The sequence below is a fragment of the Coenobita brevimanus genome, unplaced genomic scaffold (genome assembly GCF_032717465.1).
Source record: "Coenobita brevimanus isolate Jiangsu-jjx unplaced genomic scaffold, ASM3271746v2 jjx.HiC_scaffold_151, whole genome shotgun sequence".
Taxonomy (NCBI): Eukaryota; Metazoa; Arthropoda; class Malacostraca; order Decapoda; family Coenobitidae; genus Coenobita; species Coenobita brevimanus.
This window is the reverse complement of record NW_027642352.1, coordinates 168248-189665: the sequence shown is the minus strand read 5'-3', so window position 1 is coordinate 189665 and position 21418 is coordinate 168248. Positions and strand designations below refer to the sequence as shown.

Genomic DNA, 21418 nt, shown 5'->3' with positions numbered 1-21418 from the left:
GACTGCCCACATGTAGTGACCATGTACAATAAGCATATGGGAGGAGTGGATCGATTTGACCAAAATGTAGACTCACAAAGGGTGGCATTTAGAGGAAAGAAATGATGGTATCCTCTATTTGCATTTGGAATTGATGCAGCTTGTCAGAATGGGTGGCAGATTCATAAAGTGTGTGCTACTAGTAAAATGACATATTGTGACTTTAGGTGATCAGTGGTGCAGGGTTACCTTGGAACTTACTAGTCACCACCCACAAAATCACCATACTGTAGTGGTAGAGGGGAAAAAAGAGTGCATCAGAAAGTACGCACTGATGATGATATAACTGGTCATGTACAAGACTCCTGCAACCAAGCTCGATGTGCAGAGTGTCACAGGCATACCAGAATCATGTGCAAAAAGTGCAAAGTACCTCTTCACATTCACTGCTTTTATGTTTTCCATTCCAAATAGACTAACCTAGTTTACTGTTGGGTTTTTTTATCTCTACATTGATTACTTATATGTGTTTAGTCAAGTTTCATTTGCTTTGATTCAGAACCTACAGTATTTTTTTTATGGACAAATGGCATCACGATTATGATTTTTTTTCCTGTATACATAATACTTGTATCTATTGAATAATTCATTATGAATGCAGATATGAAATGTGAGTACTTTGGTATTTCAACCAGAAGGAAATCTTTTTCTCTTTTGGCATAGTTTAGACACTTATAGTCGTTACTGTTCTGTAATTACTAATATTTTCAGTAGAAATGTATGGCATCATGAACAAATATTGAAAAATAAATCTTCAGTAAGCACTTATAATGCATTTTATGCCATTTATCATGCCTACTAATAACAAAAGTTATGTAAACTATGCAAACAAATATCATTTCATATGTAATGGATGGGATAAAGCATTCCCCACATCAAGTTGGTCCGGCAAAAGCCCAGTGTCCCCCGTAGGTGACACCCATTTTCTAGCTACACTATGGCTCTTACAAAAAAAGTCATACCAGTAAAAGTGTCTTGCAATTGCTTTCTAAGTAACATATCAAATTTTCGAAAAGATTGCTTCAAAAATAAATGAATGGGCTTTGAAGGGTTAAGAGGAGCCTGTGAAGTCACATGGAGAGACAGGCTGACAAATGAGAATATAAAGGAGCGTTGTGGTGTTGATGTGGATGTGATAGGAAGCGTTAGGAGGAATACACTAAGGTGGTTTGGCCAAGTGGAGAGGATGGAGGGTGAAAGACTGACGAAGAGATTGTATGTGAGTGAGGTGGAAAGGGGAAGAGGGAGGGGGAGGCTGAGGATGAGATGGAGGGATGGGGTGGAAAGAGGGGTGTGAGCTGGGAGCGGGGCAGTGAAATGGCGAGGGACAGGGCGACGTGGAGGCGATTTGTTTGTGGCCACCCCGAATGGGAGTGAGGCATCTGGCAATAGATAGATAGTTTTTAAATGGCCATGTAATAAGTGTATTACAATAATAATTAAACTGTTCAAGGACTCAATGTTTCATGTATTATACACCACAGTAAACATTATGTACAGTATTATCATCATTCGACCGTAACTATGGACAGCACATGGGTATAACAAGTGGAAGGGGGAGGGGGACGGGGTGAGGGACGAGGCACCAGTGTTCGGATTGGTACTAAGTATCCATAGGCTTGGCCTAGTACGGCACTTACTGTTTTCAGTTCATGTCCTGCATCTCATCAGTAGCTCATTTTCTTTTTTTCCCCCCCCTATAGTCCTGTATCTGACTATGGTTCTGTAGGAAAGTTTGAGTAGTGAGAATTTTTGTTCATTAATGTTTAGTATGTGTCTTAGTAAGGATTTGTGACTTGGGTGGACATCCGTCATCAAGTAGGTTTACCGGCTATGACGTCATTAGTAATGGCGGCTGCTCGATCACGAAACCTGTCTTATCTCTGTTAATATTTTTACTATTTGCTTCAATCTTTTTTTATTTCCACAAAGTTAGCCTTTGGGAAGTTAAGAGGTGATGTATAAGTGATGATCTTTACAAATACATCTTAAATAAATTTATTTAAGTGTATTAATTCTAATATTTTCATATTAGAGTTTAGAGATGAAAGTCAACACAATGTTCAGATATGTCTTGCAAAAAGGTAACCCATTTGATATGATTGCTAATCCATTGCACAATCTTATCACAAAAGAACTGGTTTCACAAGAGACTAAGAAACAGATTTTGAATGCTTTTCACACTGGAGGTGATTTGTATTCTACACAGCACAAAGCAAGGTATGAAGATAAAACAACAAGGATCTCAAGTACAATCCACAAAGTCATGCTACCAGCATTTGATAGCAACAAAACACTAAGTACAGGTCTCAAACAGACATCTGTGAAAAAAGAAGTCAACAACTTCAGCTCACCGTATGATACAAATAGCTCAAGCTCGTGGATATGACATGCAGGAGCTGTTCCGATTAAATTTTGATCTATCTGATAGCTGCTCACTATTTGATGAACATGGGCTACTTAAAAAAACACAAAAAAGTGCATTGTTAAAAGAGCTGGAAACCTCTTATTGCAGCACCAACAGTGATCAATTGTTCCAGTCTGATGAGGAGACTTGCTACGTTGTGGATGTCATGAATTCCTTACGAAAAGTTATGACAAGTGAAAAGAAAACCTTTGGTGGAGCAGCTTCTGCTTTCTCTTCATATGTTCAAGGTATCACAAAGGACTGTGGCAGAGTCAATTATGTTTTTGACAGTTATCACAAGCTGTCACCAAAACAACCTGAGAGAGTACAGAGGCAGTGTACAGGAATTGTTATTGATATCAGTCACATTTCTGAAGAGGTGCCATTGCCTATCCAACTTAACAGTTTTGGGGGATCGAGAAACAAGCTGATGCTACAAGAGTTCACTGTCAATACACTAAGATCTTCTTTGACTCAGACACCATGTGCTACTACACATTTAGTGCTTTTTCCAATAATGAAGAAGAGGAAATAACATTTAACTGTATATCAGTGCAAAATGGTAGGCAAGTAAAGCATCCAGAGATAAACTGTTTGTCAGTTGAGGAAGTTGACTTTAGAATGATGATTCATATAAAACATGCATCCCAACATGGCTTTACAAAAATTGTTCTTGTTAGTGCTGATACTGATGTAATGGTATTAGCTTTGTTTCACTGGCCTTCTCTTCATCAACTTGGTGTACGAGAAATGTGGGTGCGTACTGGAGTTGGCGATTCCACAAGGCTTTTGCCTGTTCATGTTATTCATAAAAACATGGGTCGAGACTTATGCTCTCTGCTTCCCGCCATCCATGCATTATCTGGATCAGATTACACAAGTAAGGTTGGGACCAAGAAAGCAGCTCTTAATATTGCAACAAGAACATATTTGGAAAATTTTGGAGTGTCTCATGATCCAGAAGATGTAGCCAAAAGCCTCCAGTCTGCAGAAGAATACTTAGTACAGTTATTACGAAAAGGATCACCTTGCAAATCTTTGGATAAACTCAGATTGTGGCTGTACCATCATGGAAAAGACACAGGCATTGAAGACTTGCCACCCACAAGCAGAAGTGCCAAGGGACACTTGTTGAGGTCATACTTTTATACATATCTTCAACATCACTGCATTGGAAACATGTTTGCTCACTTAGATCCTTGTGAATTCGGTTTTGAAGTAGAAGAAAATGGCTTGGTACCACAAACCAATTTACAGAAATATCCCAGTGACTTTATTGGGGCATGTAGCTGTGTAAAATGTGCCAAATGCTCATGTATTTGCAGGGAAAATGAAGTTACCTGTTGCTCCTTTTGCAAGTGTAGGAGTGTAAAAGGGTCTGATACAACTTGCAAAAACCCTTTTTGATAGCATATGCACATGTCTGTAAAACAAGCACTATTTTGTAAATATCATTTTTTGTATAATTGTAAAAGGGTCTGAGACCACTTGCAAAAACCTTTTTTGAGATGGGGTGGAGAGGTATATGAGAGAGGGGGATGTGAGTTGGGAGCAGGGGAGTGAAATGGCGGGGGACAGGGCGACTTGGAGGCGATTTGTTTGTGGCCACCCCAAATGGGATTGATGCGTCTGGCAATAGATAGATAGATAGAGATAGATAACATATACACATGTCTGTAAAACAATCACTATTTGTAATATTATTTTTTTTATAATTAAAAAGAGGTCTGATACAACTTGGAAAACCCTTTTTGATAACATATACGCACATGTCTGAAAAACAATCACTATTTGTAGATATTTTTTTTGTATAATCACATGATATCACTTTATGTACAATATTGAGAAGAACTGATGCATTACATATATATAAAAGTAAAAAAAAATGTTCAAGACAGAAAGAGTTATAAATGCATTCTTATTTACCTTCTACATACTAATAACAACACACTGACCCAATTTCCAAGCAAATAGTAAAAATATTAATAGATATAAGACAGGTTTCGTAATCGAGCAGCTGCCATTATTGATGACGTCATAGCCGGTAAACCTACTTGATGACGGATGTCCACCCAAGTCACAAATCCTTACTAAGATACATACTAAACATTTATGAACAAAAATTCTCACTACTCAAACTTTCCTACAGAACCATAGTCAGATCCTGGATTACTATCATTGTAGAATAATGTGATTTTGTTTTTCAATAAGGGATTTATTCCCAAAGTTTGCCAGTGCCATTCAGTAATACCCTGTATATAACAGCAGAAGGCACAATACTCTGTTCTACTTTACTCACACCAGCTGATTATGACCTCTGTTTATTAGTAAATCATTAATTTTCAATACCTTTGTTTCCCTACGTGTCAAGTGGGGTTGGTGGAGGATTAGTGCCCCTCCCTGTAAAACAATTAACTCTAAGCCATTGGCCACCCCATCTGGGATACATGGCGTCTGGCAATGAATGAATGAATGAATGTTTCCACTCCATCCTCTCACCTCTCGTATTTCTCTCTAGCCCTTTGAATACTCTCGGCATTCAAAGATAATTCATCAGTACATAAAAGCTCCCAAGGTAGTAACTAATGGACAATGACATTAAGTGCCAGGATAACAGCATAGGATTCAACACAGAACTCTGATGCACCCCACTCACAGAATTTCTTGCTTCACCCTCCATCCTCTTTCACACACAGTTGCCTCTTCATACAGCAGCTGCATCAATAACCTGTCTTTCCACAGCCCATTTTTACTGTCAACCATGGCACTGTATTAAATGCCTTCCCCAAATCCACAAAGACAGCAGTACAGTATGTCCCCCCCCCCCTCTGGCACCTGCCTTGTTCGTTAGTTCCTTCAGGGGGTGGGGGGTGAGGGGAATGTAGCAGCCGTGGCTCAGTGGGTTAAGAGTGTTCAGGTCTGATTGAAGGGTCAGAGGTTTGCATCCACGCAAGTCACTGGTAGACATCAGGAAGGGCATCTGGTCATAAAAAGCTATATGCTCCAAAACAAGGTCCCCTACCCAGGGGTAATGCCTTAGCCCTTATCGAAAAAAGGGGACATGAAGTCTATCTATCTATCTATCTATAGCTTGCCGCCCTAATCCCGCAAAGGGTGGCCGCAGACAAAACGCCTCCAAGTCACTCTGTCACCCACCATTTGACTACCCTCCCCCCAACTCACTCCCCCCTCCCTCATATACCTCTCAACTCCATCCCTCCACCTCATCCTCGGTCTACCCCTCCCTCCACCTCACCTACATACACCTTCTTAGTCAGTCTTTCATTCTCCATTCTCTCCACATGTCCAAACCACCTCAGTGTATTTCTCCTAATCTTCTCAACCACATCCACATCTACCCCACAACGTTCCTTCACTTCTTCATTCGTCAACCTGTCCCTTCACGTCACTCCACATGCTCCTCTCAAGTAACTCATTTCCACTGCTCTCACTCAAAAAAAGGGTAAACTCCCTGACTCCATCTTTCTTCTCCCTAACTCTTACCTTCCTTCTCCCTCACTCTACCTTTCTGCTATGTATCAAGCACTACATTCTGTCCTGTTTTCACTTCATACTTCCATCACAAAGTCACCTTATACCTAGGGGTTCCCTTGTCCAACCAGACTACATCTCTGGCTTCTACTCTACTCCATACTGTACTCATTGCCATCTTCAGTAACTCACCCTAAGTTTATCTGGTCTACTTGTCTACCTCCCATGTTCGTATTTTTAGTTACAGGAGCTGATTTCCGGGGAGGGGCACTAACCTTTTGCCAACCCACTTGTTGCCACGTACGGAACACATATTGGTTGGTTATACAGTTACCACCCAGTGTTGTATATGCTTTCCAGGTTTAGAGGAAATCAAGAGTGAGAGCAGTGGAAATGAGTTATTTAAGAGGAGCATGAGGAGTCTCGTGGAGAGACAAACAAATGAGGAAGTGAAGGAGTGTTGTGATGTGGATGTGAAAGGAAGCGTTGAGGAGAAACACACTGAGGTGGTTTGGCCATGTGGAAAGAATGGAGTGAGAGACTAACAAGGAGAGTGTGTGAGTGAGGTGGAGACCAAGGATGAGATGGAGGGATGGAATGGAGAGGCATATGAGAGAGAGGGGTGTGAGCTGGAAGCAAGGCAGTGTATTAGTGGGGGACAGGGCGATATGGAGGTGCTTTGTTTGTGGCCACCCCTTGTGGGATTAAGACGTCTGGCAATAGATAGATAGATAGATAGTCTACCCCCTCCTACTCTTTAAATTTCCACACCTCCCTCCACTACACAAAGCTTCTTGACGTCATGGCTTCTTGACTTCCTAAATTGGTTCCTAAGCTTGAGGTGTGAGTCTGGTAGTTAATCCTATGACACAAACTGCTCACCAAATGTATCCTTCCCATCCCTGACCAACTTGCTGTTCCTTCTGAGACAAAAAAATCATCTGACTTCAAGTTCCTATCTACTCTTAAGTTATCTACCAATTTTCTTCCTAAACACAGCACTACAGGACACACTATCAAGGCTGGGGCTTACAAATTCTTGTAAGAGTGATGAAATGTCAGTGTTATAAAAGACATGGAGCTGAGACACTTCTTGGAGCAGCCAATAACTGAGGTAAAAATTATATACGAAGTGAGGAAACTTGGTGATGTAAGTGTTAAAGAGTGTGTCTATCTATCTATTGCCAGACATCTTAATCCCATAAGGGGTGGCCACAAACAAATCGCCTGCATGTCGCCATGTCCCCAACCATTTCACTGGCCTGCTCCCAGCCCACACACCCACCTCTCTCACATACCTCTCCACTCCATCTCATCTTTTCATTTTTAGCCTCCCCCTCGCTCTCCACCTCACTCACATACACTCTTCTTGTCAGTCTCTCACTCTCCATCCTCTCCACATGGCCAAACCACCTCAATGTGTTTCTCCTAACGAGTGTGACATTCAATCAATCAATCAATCATTTCCTGTGACACCCCACAGGATGCAAAGGGCCTCGATGAACTCTCTCCACCAATATTTGTCTCTTGCCATCTCCTTCAGGTCCCACCAACACTCCTCTCCTGCTTCCTTTTTCATTGTCCTCAACCAGGTTTCCCTCGGCCTACCTCTACCTCTTCTTCCTCTAGCAGTCCACTCTGGCACATCCTGTATTAAACTACCTTCTTTTCTGTATACGTGCCCCAGCCACTTCCAACAAGACAGTCTCACATATTCATTAACTGGTTCCACTCTCGTAATATCCCTTACTCTTGGATTTGTAACTCTGTCTTGCCACTTTACCCCAAGAATCCTTCTCAGTATTTTATTCTCAAATCCTAACACTTTCTGATCTGTTGCAATTGTACTATACCATGGACTTGTAAATTTTCACTTTAGTATGTACCGAAAGCATATTATTATTCCAAACAGATTTCAACATTCCAACAGCTCACCAAGCCTGTCTAATCCTCTCCTCAATTTCATTGTTTAATGATCCATTAGATGATACAATCGTTCCCAGATATTTAAAGTTTTCTACATTCTTCACCACATTATTCCCAATTACACAATCAATTTGGTTCTCCACGTTCATATTAATAATTTCAGTCTTTCCACAGTTTATTACCAATCCCACTTTTTCTCCTTCCTCCACCAGACAATCAAGCACCCTCTGCATCTCGTAAATACTTCTGCAAATCAGTACAATATCATCAGCATAGACCAAATCCATCAGCTTCTTATTTTCTTTCCAGTTAATTCCTGCACCTGTTCTCCTTACAACTTGTTTCATAACATAATCCATAACCAAAACAAACAACAATGGTGAAAGAACTCCTCCTTGAATCACTCCTGACCTAACTTGAAATGGATCACTCAAAGAGCCACCCACCATAACCTTACAAAAAGTACCTTCATGCAGGCTTCTAATAATATTTACAAACTTTTCTGGTATACCACAGAATCTCATAATTTTCAACATAGCTCCACGTGAAACACTATCAAACGCCTTTTCAAAATCCACAAAACACATGCTAAGTGGCATTTTCATCTCATTAGCTTGTTGCATTAGATGCCTTACAATAAAAATCTGATCATTACAACCTCGACCCTTTCTAAATCCCGCTTGTTCTTCTCTTAAAATTTTATCAATTACTGGCTCTATTCTGTTCAACAAGATTTTGGAAAAGACTTTTGCAACTACAGGTGTCAAAGTTATCCCCCTCCAATTGCCACACACACTTAAATCTCCCTTTTTTGGTATTTTTATAATCACTCCATTTTTCCACTCTTCTGGAATTCCACCATTATCCCAAGCCACATTAAAAAGTTTCAAAAGCGCATTCATCAACTCGCCATTTTCCACCTCAAGCATTTCAGGGAATATTCCATCCTCACCTGGGGCCTTAAAATTCTTTAACTCCTTTATAGATTTTGCTACCTCTTCCAAAGTTATATCCCCTGTTTCTATCTGCAAATCTTTCTCGGCTGGCAAAATGTCCTCTTCAGCTGGGATTGGTCTATTTAGAACAGATTCAAAGTGCTCTTTCCACCTTCCTTTTATATCCAAATCTTTAGTGTGACATTAAACAGAAATAATTATATGGAGAGAATGGATGCAGATATGATGGTGAAGAGAGTTTAGAGGTGAAAGGAGGCATGGTAGGACAAGAACCAATCATAATTATCTACCTACAGCCAGACACCATAATTGTGTAAAGGGTGGCCACAGACAAATCGCCTCCATGTCACCCTGTCCCTTGCTATTTTGCTGCCTTTCCCCCAACTTACACCCCTCTCTCTCACAAAGCAAGAGGAGGGATGGATATAGTAAATGATCATATATGAAGGCAAGGTACGGAAGCTGGTAAGGCTAGGAAACTGAGGCAAATATGGTGACTTATATTACACAGGGGAAAATACCTGATAAACAATTGGAAAGTAATATTACGTGCAAGAAAACCATCATCCCTCCCTCTTTTCCCATCCAAAGACAGGGTAAGGTAGGTTTTAGAATGCAGGAGAACAGAAAAATATGATAAAGTGAATAATGAGCACCTTAGTCAATAATATAGAGTATAAAACCACTCTGGTACTGCAAAGGAATGTCTTCATGCAGTGGTGCCAATAGACAAACATTCCTAACTTCCTAAACCCCAAGAGGAGCATGGTGGACTGCAGGAGAAGGGCAACATCAGCTTGCAAACCCCCAGATTTAGTCTTGAACAAAATGCAACCACATTCAGGTACTTACTAGACAGTGGAGATAATTGTCATGGTCACTGCCAGAGATCGGGCAGCGTGTAGAGCCGCCATTAGGTGACCAAGGCTGACGCAGGCAAGCATGTTGGAGCCGTTATGTACGATATGATACGATGACGTGGCAGTTTCCACGGCTGAGTCAACTCTAACCTGAAAGTGAAAATTATATATTAACCTTTTCAGTCTCTGGTTAAGTTCATAACATTCTCTGAACACAGCAAGATTTTGCATGATTCTATCTATCCATCTAGTGCCAGAAGCCCTAATCCCATAAGGGGTGGCCACAAACAAATACAAGCATTTTCCTGAATATTTCCAAGAAAATTGACGGCATGAACTGGGAGGTTTGGGGTGAGTTGGCCTGGAATAACCCTGCAGCCTTCATGGGGTGGCACTGATGTAATGGTGGACTGCAGAAGAGGAACTTCCACCTGCAGCCCACTCGGTTCATGTTGCTCAATGAACCAGGGGCTGCAACTACTATTACTTATACTACAAACTTGGCATAAAATTGAAAAATCACCTTGAAACTGAGCTGAAATAATACGGTACAATGCCAGTCACAAAGAAGTGCCATGGAAAGGATTTTGAGTCACAACACTTTTTTCGGTCAGAGCTGAATGAAATAAAGCTACAAGAGGCTGAAATCTAGGCCAGGTCAAGGTGAAAGAACTATCATAATTAAAACACGATGCATGTCAGTGCCTTACTTAAAGTCTGTGACCCCAATTCATGGTTTCTGTCTGTTAAATACACCTGGGGACTACAAACTGATGGCTGTGATTAGTGGCACTCACATAATTAGCTGGCTACACTCCCTCATTATACAAACATCCCTCAATTCCCTCCTTATCCCGTAAAAGGAAGCTGTAGTGGATCCAGTCCCTGGCTATACAAACATCCCTCAACTCCCTATCCCCTGAAAGAAGGATGGTGTACTGTGAGAAGAGTAATTTTGGTGTGAGCCACTGTGTTTACATCTGCTGAAGTACAATAACCACACACACACACACATTTTAAATAATATGCAGATAATGCAGAATGATAACTAAACTCTTGCTCTCCCTACACTGCTCAATATCCAGCAGCCTCCCTAATCAGTCTCTAACTTGTTAGGTCACCCTCTATGACCTTGTTCCAAGTCTTCCTCAGTCTGCCTCTTGCCAAAAATATTCACCTCAGCACACTGCATACACATGATTACAAATAAAATGCTTAGCCAACAAGGGTGATGCAAAGAGAAAGCTATACAGTACATGGTATCTATGCTATGTCTTCACCTGGATTGGGCATTAAAATAAAGTACGCTGGTACTACGTGTAATAATTGTCCGTAAATACGGCAGGAACACGAAAACAACAAAAAGGCCACAATAAAAGCCGGCTGGTGGGCAGTCTCCAAGAGAGTCTATTTTGTTCCAATAATGTTACAGGAGCTTTCAGTTGGCAACATAAGTATAAGTGTTTTAAATAAATAACAATATATTACTAATAGATTCAAGAATAATAATATTGTATTTCCGGTACTATAAGTAAAATATAAGCCAATAATATTACATCTTCCTTTTTATACTAAAAGAAAACTTCAATATGGTAAAATTGGAAAGATATCCTTATAAATAAAAGATGCTTGTGAAATTACTAAACATATCAATATTATAACTCAAGTTTACTTGGTGGACGAACAACTCTTTCAGACCTAGTTATAGTCACATTTTCATCTGTTGGCAAATCATGGATTTCAGGATAAGCAGGGGTTCTTACAGGTACAGTATGTGACTGTGTAGGGACTCTAGACTTGGGTAACGATACATGATTATAATTCTGAGGGGTAGAAGGCCTAATACTAACTTCATTATCTAATTCATGACTCTTACATAGGGGAGGGGACTCTTTAGTTCTAATCAGATGCCTTCTATTCCTTCTGTATATATGACCAAAGTTGTCCTTCACCAAGTAAGACCTGGGAGCCACCACAATCCCCTTTTTAGATTCCTTACTTTGGCCATCATTAATCCTAACCACATCCCCCTGTTTCAGATCAATTAAAGGTTTGGCATTCTGATCATAGTAGAATTTGTTTATCTTGGCATTCTCTTAACATTCTTTTAATGATTACATGGTCTTGAGTTTCTGGTTTCAGCAATCCAGGAGCTGTGGGGAGAGTGGTACGGGTTCTGCGGCCAAACAACAACTGAGCAGGACTGACATCTTCAACTATGGGAGTATTTCTATAATCTAGTAAACTCTGATATAGATCACCACCATCCCGTAATGCTTCCATCATAAGTTTCTTTATAGTCTGAACACTTCTCTCAGCTAGTCCATTACTTTGAGGATATCTAGGGGAAGAGGATGTGTGTTGGATACCATAAAATTTACAGAATTGCTCAAACTCTTTAGCAGTAAACTGAGGTCCATTATCACTGTGTATAGTTTCAGGTATACCATGCCTCGCAAACTGACGCTTACAGCATTTTACTACACTACTAGCATGGGTTGTTTCTAATTCATCAACTTCCACAAACTTGCTGTAGTAATCAACAAGGATTAGGTATGATTTGCCATTTAGCTCAAACAGGTCAGCACCTAACTTTTGCCAAGGTAAATCAGGTACTGGGTGAGGCATCAATGGTTCTTTCACTTGTTGGTTACTGAAAGCATTACAAGTATCACAAGAACTAATCAGATCTTTCATTTCTCCATTCATTCCAGGCCAATATACAAGGTCCCTAGCTAATCTTAAAGTTTTCTCAATACCTTGATGTGACTTATGCAGATTCCTCATCACTTTATTTCTCAGCTCTTTAGGTACAATTACTCTATCCATCTTACTTAACAGTCCATTGGAATAACTAATCTCTTCTCTAAAGTTCCAGTAAGCATGTATTTCTACTGGGGTTTGATTCTTACTATCAGGCCATCCTTCAAGAGTGTATTCCTTTAGCATCTGCAGAGTAGGGTCATCCTTGGTTTTCTGTTTCAATACCTCAACTTCCAGTCCAGTACCAACATTCAAGTCCATGGAAACTACACTAACATTAACTTCATCAAAGGATTTATCAAGTTCCTCAGACCAGTTGACTCTACTCAGAGCATCTGCTACATACATCTCTTTACCTTTCTTGTACTTTACCTCAAGAGTATATTTCTGAAGTCTGAGCAACATTCTTTGTAACCTTGGAGGAGCTAAGGAGAGAGGCTTCTTAAAAATGGTTTCCAATGGCCTGTGCTCTGACTCAACAATAACATCTGATTTTCCATATATGTAAGAGTGAAATTTCTCTACACCAAATACAATGGCCAGAAGTTCTTTCTCAATTTGAGCATAATTTTGCTGTGTTATAGTGAGTGAGGTAGCTGCATAAGCAACTGGTTTATCATCTTGCAAGATACAGGCCCCTATTGCATATCCAGACGTATCTACAGTTAGAGTTACAGGTTTTCGTACATCATAAAATCTCAGAACAGGAGCCTCACTAACTAGTTTCTTTAATTTCTCAAAACATTGTACTTGTTCATCATCCCAATGGAAGTCAGCATCCTTCTCTAATAATCTTCTTAATGGTTCATTTATGTTTGACAACCTAGGAATGAACTTGGCTAAATAGTTAACCATACCCATGAATCTGAGAAGTTCAGTTTTGTCCTGAGGAGGTGGAAACTTTGTAATAACCTCCACCTGTCTAGGATCAAGCTTCAATCCATCAGGGGTAAGAACATGACCTATATATTCTACCTGATCTGTCTTTAATTTCAGTTTATTTGAGTTTAGCTTCAAATTTCTTTCTCTACATCTCTGTAGCACAGTCTTCAGTCTTTCATCATGTTCTTTCTCGTCACTTCCATATACTAAAAAATCATCCATTATAACCTCTACACCTTCTAAATCATCAAACATCTCGTGCATCCTCCTTTGATAGATTTCTGGAGCTGGACTAACACCAAAACCTAAGTGCAGATACCTGTACCTACCAAAGCATGTGTTGAAAGTGAGAAGTTTTCATGACGCTTCATCTAATTCTAACTGCCAAAATCCTTTGGTGGCATCAAGGACAGAAAATACTTTAGCATTAGACAATCTAGTGGAGATTTCTTCAATGGTAGGAAGGGGATAATAATGTTGTCTCTTTAAAGCTTTATTGAGATCTCTAGGGTCTATGCACACTCTGAGTTTGTCACCTTTCTCAACTATCACCATACTATTTACCCAGTCAGTTGGTGTACTTTCTTTTACAACTACTCCATTTTTCTCCATTTCATCTATTTCTGCCTTCAGTTTAGTTCTAAGTGCTACAGTTACTTTCCTTGGAGGATGCACTACAGGGCTTACACTGGGATCCACCTCTAGGTGAACTCTACCATCAATGCAGCCTAACCCTTGAAAAACATCAGCATATTCTGAAATCAGTGACTTCATCGACACTGGTATTGCTGATTCTGTTGACTTTGCGGTTACTTGTTTCATAAATTTAACAACACCAAGAAGTTCACAGGCATTCCTACTTAGCAGAGGCTTACAATCAAGATCAACAATATGAAACACAAGTTTGTACCTTTGACTATTATGTAGGCATTCAATCCAAATTTTACCAACTGGAGTAACTTTATCTCCTGTAAAAGACACAAGAACAGTCTTGGTTTTACCTAGTGTTGGTTTGGGCTTCATCATATCAAAAATCTTCTTTGGTAGCACACTAACCTCAGCACCAGTGTCAATCAAAGCCCTAAATTCACATTGATGATCTGGAAACTCAAGTTCTATTAAATCATGTTTCTTACCAGACTTACAGTAGTTTATATTGGAGGATTTACTCTCAGCACACAGATAACCCACTGTCTTATCTTGATACTCATCAGACCCAGAAGAGTAGTCCTGTTCCACACATGCGTTCCTTATGGACTTACTTCGGGCCTTGCGCTGTCCTTGGGAGGTGCATTTAATCTTGAAATGGCCCCGTCGCCCGCACTTGTGACATTCTTGATCAGCAGCAGGGCAGAATCGGCGATTGAATACGTGCTGGAATCCACAGAACTTGCAGCTTTGTGCATCGATTGGGTTGGGTTCACTTCCATTCCTCTTGGTATTCCTTGCATTGGCCTTGGTGGCTTTACTTGTAACATTAACAGTGGACTGGAAAGCTGCATTAAATTCCTATAGGTGTTCCTCACTAACTTCATGGGTTCGGCACTGGTTCAGAACCTCTTCTAAACTAGGATCATCAATTCTCAAAAGTCTGCTCCTTAAAGTATCATCAATTATACCACAAATAACTCTGTCTCTTAATAATTCATCATGAAGGGTACCATAGTTACAGTTCTTGGCCTTCTTTCTTAGGTCTGTGACGAAGCTATCAATACTCTCACCTGGCTGTTGTGTCCTTGTATTAAACAAATATCTCTCATATGTGGTATACTTCTTTGGTTCAAAGTGCAAATTTAAACTAGCCACTAGCTTTTTGTAGTCTTTCTTTTCCTCTTCAGACACAGGAAGTGTGTTGTAGATGTCCAGCAGCTCACGACCACCACAGTGAAGGAGTAATGCAACCTTAACTTCATTCTTCTTACCTTCTTTTTCAGAGCTAATTAGATATATTTCGAACTCCTGGATAAATCTCCTCCAGTTCTCAGCACAGTTACCTTCCAAAGAAAGAGGACCCGGCAGGCGATTATGGTCGGCCATCTTCACTTGCTAACAATAACAACAACAACGAAGGCCTTGGCCATCTTGTTACAGCTGTTTCACGGAAAACCCTCTTCTTTCGGGTATACAGTCATAATTAGCTTATTCGGGAGACATTCAAGGAAACCCCACACCTGACACCATGTAATAACTGTCCGTAAATACGGCAGGAACACAAAAACAACAAAAAGGCCACAATAAAAGCCGGCTGGTGGGCAGTCTCCAAGAGAGTCTATTTTGTTCCAATAATGTTGCAGGAGCTTTCAGTTGGCAACATAAGTATAAGTGTTTTAAATAAATACCAATATATTACTAATAGATTCAAGAATAATAATATTGTATTTCCGGTACTATAAGTAAAACATAAGCCAATAATATTACACTACGCACACACCCACTACCAATCTACCTTTAAGACTCCTGGTCATCCTCCTTTTGGGACTTTGGTGAAAGCTTTGCCATTGCACTTGACATCTCAAAGGCTTTCAATCGAGTCTGGCATAAATCTTTAATTTCCAAACTGCCCTCTTACGGTTTCTATCCTTCTATCTGTGCCTTCATCTCTAGCTTCCTTTCTGATCGTTCTATAGCCGCTGTTGTAGAAGGCCATCGTTCTCCTCCTAGATCTATCAACAGTGGTGTTCCTCAGGGCTCCGTCCTATTACCAACCCACTTCCTTTATTCATCAATGACTTTCTAAGCTGTACATCTAACCCTATCCACTCATATGCTGATGATTCCACCCTTCACCTTTCCATCTGGTTCCTGCAACTTCCATCTCAGCAAACAAGGGATGAGGCTATAGCACACCTATTGTCTGACTTGGTTCGTATCTCTGACTGGGGTAAAAATAACCTGGTTGTTTTTAATCCATCAATGACTAAGTTTTTACACCTATCAACCCAACAAAATCTTCCATGGGTATACACACTAATGTTTAATAATATTCAGCTTAATCCTGCATCATCCTTGAACATGCTTGGGGTTTCATTTACTCGGGACATATCTTGGAAAGATCATATTACATCTCTTGTAAAATCTGCTTCCAAGAGATTAGGGCTGGGATGCACAAAACTCCGTCGGATGGCAGCCTTAAGGCTGGCCTTACGTGAAATTAAAGGCGGCCCTACGGCTGCCTCTAAGGCCCACGCACGACGACCCTTTGCTTTGTCTTAGGGCTGACTTAAGTTTTGTGCATTGGTCTTAGCTATGGCTGGCCTTAACCGTAGGGAATGTTTTGGGGGAAATCTAGTGCGTCAGCTGCGACCTTGCCGACCAATCAGACGGCAAAACACAAACACTGGGCCAATCACAGACCTTCATGAATCAGCTGGGGGTGAGAGGCGAGAGGAGTGTTTATGTTACCATCATAGTGGGAAACCAGTCAATGTATAGAACGCCTAGGTAAACTTCAAGCCAAGGTGTACGATAATATCATCTGTACACATTTCCTTGGTATTCTGTAGATTACCGTGTTTATTTTAGGCAACGTGAGAAACGACCAAACTGCAGCAAACCGACAAACTGCGAACTCAGTCATTTGAGTACGTTAGGTTAATTTAGGCTGCGGTTAGTTTTAGGCTGGGATGGTCTGGGCTACGTTTAAGTTCGATTACGGTAGGTTAGGTTAATTTAGGTAAGTGCTTAACATAATGTTCTTGTAAATTAACCTAACCTAACCAAGCCTAACCTTACCTAACCTACATTATCCCAGCCTAACCCCTTGTTATTACATTATACTTTGCCATCAAAATATTAGATATTCTACAGAATACCTATGCATTCTATTAAAGTCCTAGGTTAGGTAAAATATATAAAGTCAGAATGAAATAAACTTATTTCATACTTTACCAAAAAATGTTGGTCATTCAATAGAATTCCTAGGGGTTCTATACAATACCTTATTTCACACAATGCCGGTAACAAAAACACAACAGTCAAGGATAAGCAAGTGAAGTGCCGGTAATTAATTGAAAATGACGGGTGCAATGACAAGACGTCCCAATATTAGTGATGAAGAGCGATACACCCACACAACCTTTAAAACATTAGTAAGATGAGAGAGTTTAGGAGTAAAGAAATAAAATAGCAATATGAATGGAAACTTATTATGTTTGCCATGTTTTACCTAACCATTGTCTAATTTTAAACAAAGTAATCAGCAACCACAATTACCTGGCATAAAAATGTCACCATAGACACCTTGGTTCAGATCTCTGGTGGTTAGAATTAGCCCAGATATAGGCAGCGTGAGTGCTGCCAGGATATCTGTAATTACAGCTCATTATCATTTTCTTGCTGTCACAAACAACTTGCACAGCCAGTGAATTAAACCGTTTGCGACTGACAAATACATGTTCTTTGTGATCTGGGGCCTTAATTGGTATTAGAGTTCAATCCATTGCTCCAAGCACTTTAGGAAGTTAGGAATAATGATGAATTATCACCAATCCATAATATAGCTTCTTGGTTCTGAAATGGTATCAATCATATCTTTTCAATACTTCCTCTAAAATGAACAACTTGCAAGAGAATATAAGGTCATTTGTATATGGTGTAATGCCTTCTAAATGGAGCTGAGAATTTTTAAAAGATTGACAGTAAAATAAATGGATGTAAAGCCCATTTTACTCGTTACTCTTCTGTTAAATCTTCCCATTTACCTGCCTCCTTTTATAGTTCTAGATATTTTACATCCTGTGCCAAAGAAAACTATATTTATCTAAGCAGACGCCTTAATCCTGTAAGGGGTGGGCACTGACAAATCACCTACATGTCGCCCTGCCCCTGCCATTTCACTGCCCTCTGCCCCAAAGAAAACTACACATGGATAATGATACCAATGACTGATAATTGCTACAGAACTGCAAAGCAATACTAACCTTCATTCCACTGTGGCTTAACTTGATGTGTAGTACCAACTGCAGATATGTGGTTTAGTCCAGTCATGGATGGCAGCTAACTTGGTGAAGAGGTAGAAATGGCCAGAGTTGAGTCACCAGCAATGGCAATCCTTCCACTCCTGAAAATCAACCACACCACATTACTCACTAACTCAAGGATACTGTACTTGTCTATCTACCTATATATCTATTGCCAGACACCATAATCCCATAATAGGTGGTCGTTTGGCTGCAAGTTAGTTATTTTATATGGAGGGAAACTAACCCACCACCAACCCACTTGCTGACACATAGGGAACATGTATGGGTTGGTTATATAGTTACCACCCAATGTTGTAAATGTTTTCCTGGGATCTAGGAAACTTTTTGGCTTGGCAATCAATGTAAAGCCACCCGAAAAAGAAAACAAGATTAAAAAAAAGTGACAGAAAAGATGGCAGAAATAGGAAGAGATGAGGACAGGCACAGGAAAATGAGAGAAAATGTCGCAGTCAAGCTCACCTGGCCACACACGTTTATATACGGCACTGTGATCCCTTGGTTATCATGCATAACTGGTACAAGGCTTGGTGTGTGATAAAGAACTTGCACAATAACAAAAGCACACTACCTATGGGATTTACCCTACAGTACCGGGCATCCCAAGTGCAATCCCAAATTTTCCCTTTGACAATAACACAGACCAACTAAATACATACATTATGATATGCTGTGTATCAGAAACACACACAGGCATGGTTAGATTAATAGAAAGTGAAGACACAATAAGGAACACACACCATAGAAAGACATGAGATGGGCTTGAGATAAGGGGTTCTCATACTAAGGGATGGAAAATTATCATTACTGGCAGTAGAATGGATTTGGAAGATGTGCAGACTGGCCTGAGAGGAAGGCAGAGTCCCGGAGGATTGGAAGTCAGATATAATCATTCCCCTGTACAAAGGAAAAGGGGAAAAAGTGTATGGTAGGAGACCTACTGACAGAGTTAGGGAAATAACAGAAGAATTAGTTGAAAAACAGGGAGGTTTTAGGAAGGGATGAGGTTGTGCAGATCAGATATTCATTCTTAGGTCTTTAGTGGAGAAGTTTGTAGAGAACAGACAGAAGTTGTATGTGGCTTCACGGATTTGGAGAAAGCATGTGACAGGGTGGATAGACAAGGAATGTGGAAAGTATTGGGAATACATGGAGTAAATGGGAAGTTGTTGAAAGCCATGAAGAGTATGTATAAGGGTGCTAAGGCTGCAGTGTATGTGGATAGGGAACTGAGTGAATTGTTCTCTTTGAAGGTTGGATTGAAACAGGGACGTGTCATGTCTCCATGGTTGTTCAATCTGTATATGGATGGGGTTATAAAAGACATACAAGGTAAGACAGCAGATGTTGGAGCAGCCCTAATGACAGAGGGCAGTGTGTGGAAACTCCCTGTACTGTTGTTTGCAGATGATATTGTGTTGTTAAAACACATTAACTTAAGCCTAAAAACAGTTTATAAATCAACCTTAACACACAATTTTAGTCTAAAATATTATCAAAATCGGTAAAAATAATAATAAGCCATCGTTGAACTGGAGTTTGGCCATCGTTAGGCAGGGTATGGTGGTATTTCTACCCCAATCGTTAATCCAAGGTACTGCATCTAGGGGTATTGTATATTGATGTATTACTGTAATGAAAACCATTTACCATGTAAAGATAAAATATTACTCACACCAACAGATGGATAGATAGACATGTGGCTCATCAGGGCAGTTGACGTACACGACTGCATGCAGTGTTAGCATCGTAAATCCAGCCACGTACTTCGATGGCACCCTTCATCACCCTTAACGAGCCCTCACCATCGTATAATCTGAAACGAAAAGCCATTGCAGCTACAAATAAAACCATTACATCATAAAACCCATCAGCAAGGGCAAAGTGCAATTTTATGCTGTGATATAAAGGGGATAGCTTCATTGTGGATAAATAAATTCATTCATCCATCCACCCATACATTAACAAATCACCAGAGCTTGCCTGCAAATATTTAATTAATAGCCTTTCCATCACAACATGTTTGCAAATACCATTATCTCTGTTTTCACACTGTTATTCAGCCCACAATGACCTAACCTCACCAAAGCCACAAAAATTACTCCAGCAGGCTCATGTATCATGATTTTTAACAATATTGTGCAGTCACATTGTGCAAAATCATCAACATTTTTAATTTTTCTAACACTCTCTGCAATTACCCTAAAAAATGTAAAAAGAATTGGGTCAGTATAATTACTGTTCTCACAAAGGAAACAAAGCAATGATTTTCATGGTTATGAGTTGCAATTACCAACAATGTCACACTGTTACATTGCACACAATCACCAAAATTTTTGTTTGGTATTTGTTTGACAATCCCTGGTCTTACCCTCACCCAAACAGAAAAATAATTGGCTTGACATCTATCATACGAACATACATACACAACCTAACTTTTATTATTTTGATTCACTGCCCCATTAGCAGTATACAGGCTTGGAGCTACATTGTTGTCTTGGCATTATACGATAACCATTCACTAGCCAAGGAGCAACATCATTTTTTTTTTGTTTTTTAAAGAACCCTAGGCCACAAAATTCAACCTCAATCACCAGCTTTCAACCCCTAAATCACCGCAAAATCACCCCCAAGATTTCACTCTTCCTCTCCAATGATTTATTTCTTATTTTTATCTTGAAACTAATTATTGGCAGATTACTTACGTATCATAAAATAGAGATGATCTGCCAGCCACAGCTGTCCTTGTGCCGTACACCAGCCTACATTTAGGGGTCATGAAGGGGATTGTGGCACGTCTTAATAACTAGGGACATAGTTTTCGTTAATATATCAGCGTCAAATCATACTGGCGTCCCTCTCCATCGCCAAATAATATACGTACATACTACGGTACGCGAGGTAACCACCCCTGGGAAACGCCTGAATTTCCATCATCCAGTTCTCGACACATCTCACAATATTACACAAATTAAACACCATACATTTACTCACCAGGACGTCCGTAATAGGTACAAGTGCTAATATCAGCTTTAAAAGGCGTATACCAGCGATAGGAGCTGGTATATAAGTCCGTTATCATCTCGCTATCATGGCGCCGATGACGTACGACGA

The 21418-nt window shown here is 40.1% G+C and overlaps 1 protein-coding gene across 1 annotated transcript; it reads right to left on the bottom strand.

The window, feature by feature from the left end:
- Positions 1 to 13682: 13682 nt before the first annotated feature.
- LOC145389609 (uncharacterized) lies at positions 13683 to 15362 on the bottom strand. Its single transcript, XM_080264853.1, has 2 exons — positions 14987 to 15362; positions 13683 to 14821 (listed from the first exon to the last, which is right to left on the bottom strand). Exons 1-2 carry the CDS (start codon positions 15360 to 15362, stop codon positions 13683 to 13685), a joined length of 1515 nt encoding a protein of 504 aa, XP_080120979.1.
- Between the last annotated feature and the right edge of the window lie 6056 nt (positions 15363 to 21418).

Coding starts and splice junctions, on each gene's coding strand:
- LOC145389609 (XM_080264853.1), bottom strand. CDS start 15,362: ATGGCCGACCATAATCGCCTGCCGGGTCCTCTTTCTTTGGAAGGTAAC. Junction 14,822..14,986: donor GGCCAAGAACTGTAACTATG/GTACCCTTCATG, acceptor AATTTAATGCAG/CTTTCCAGTCCACTGTTAAT.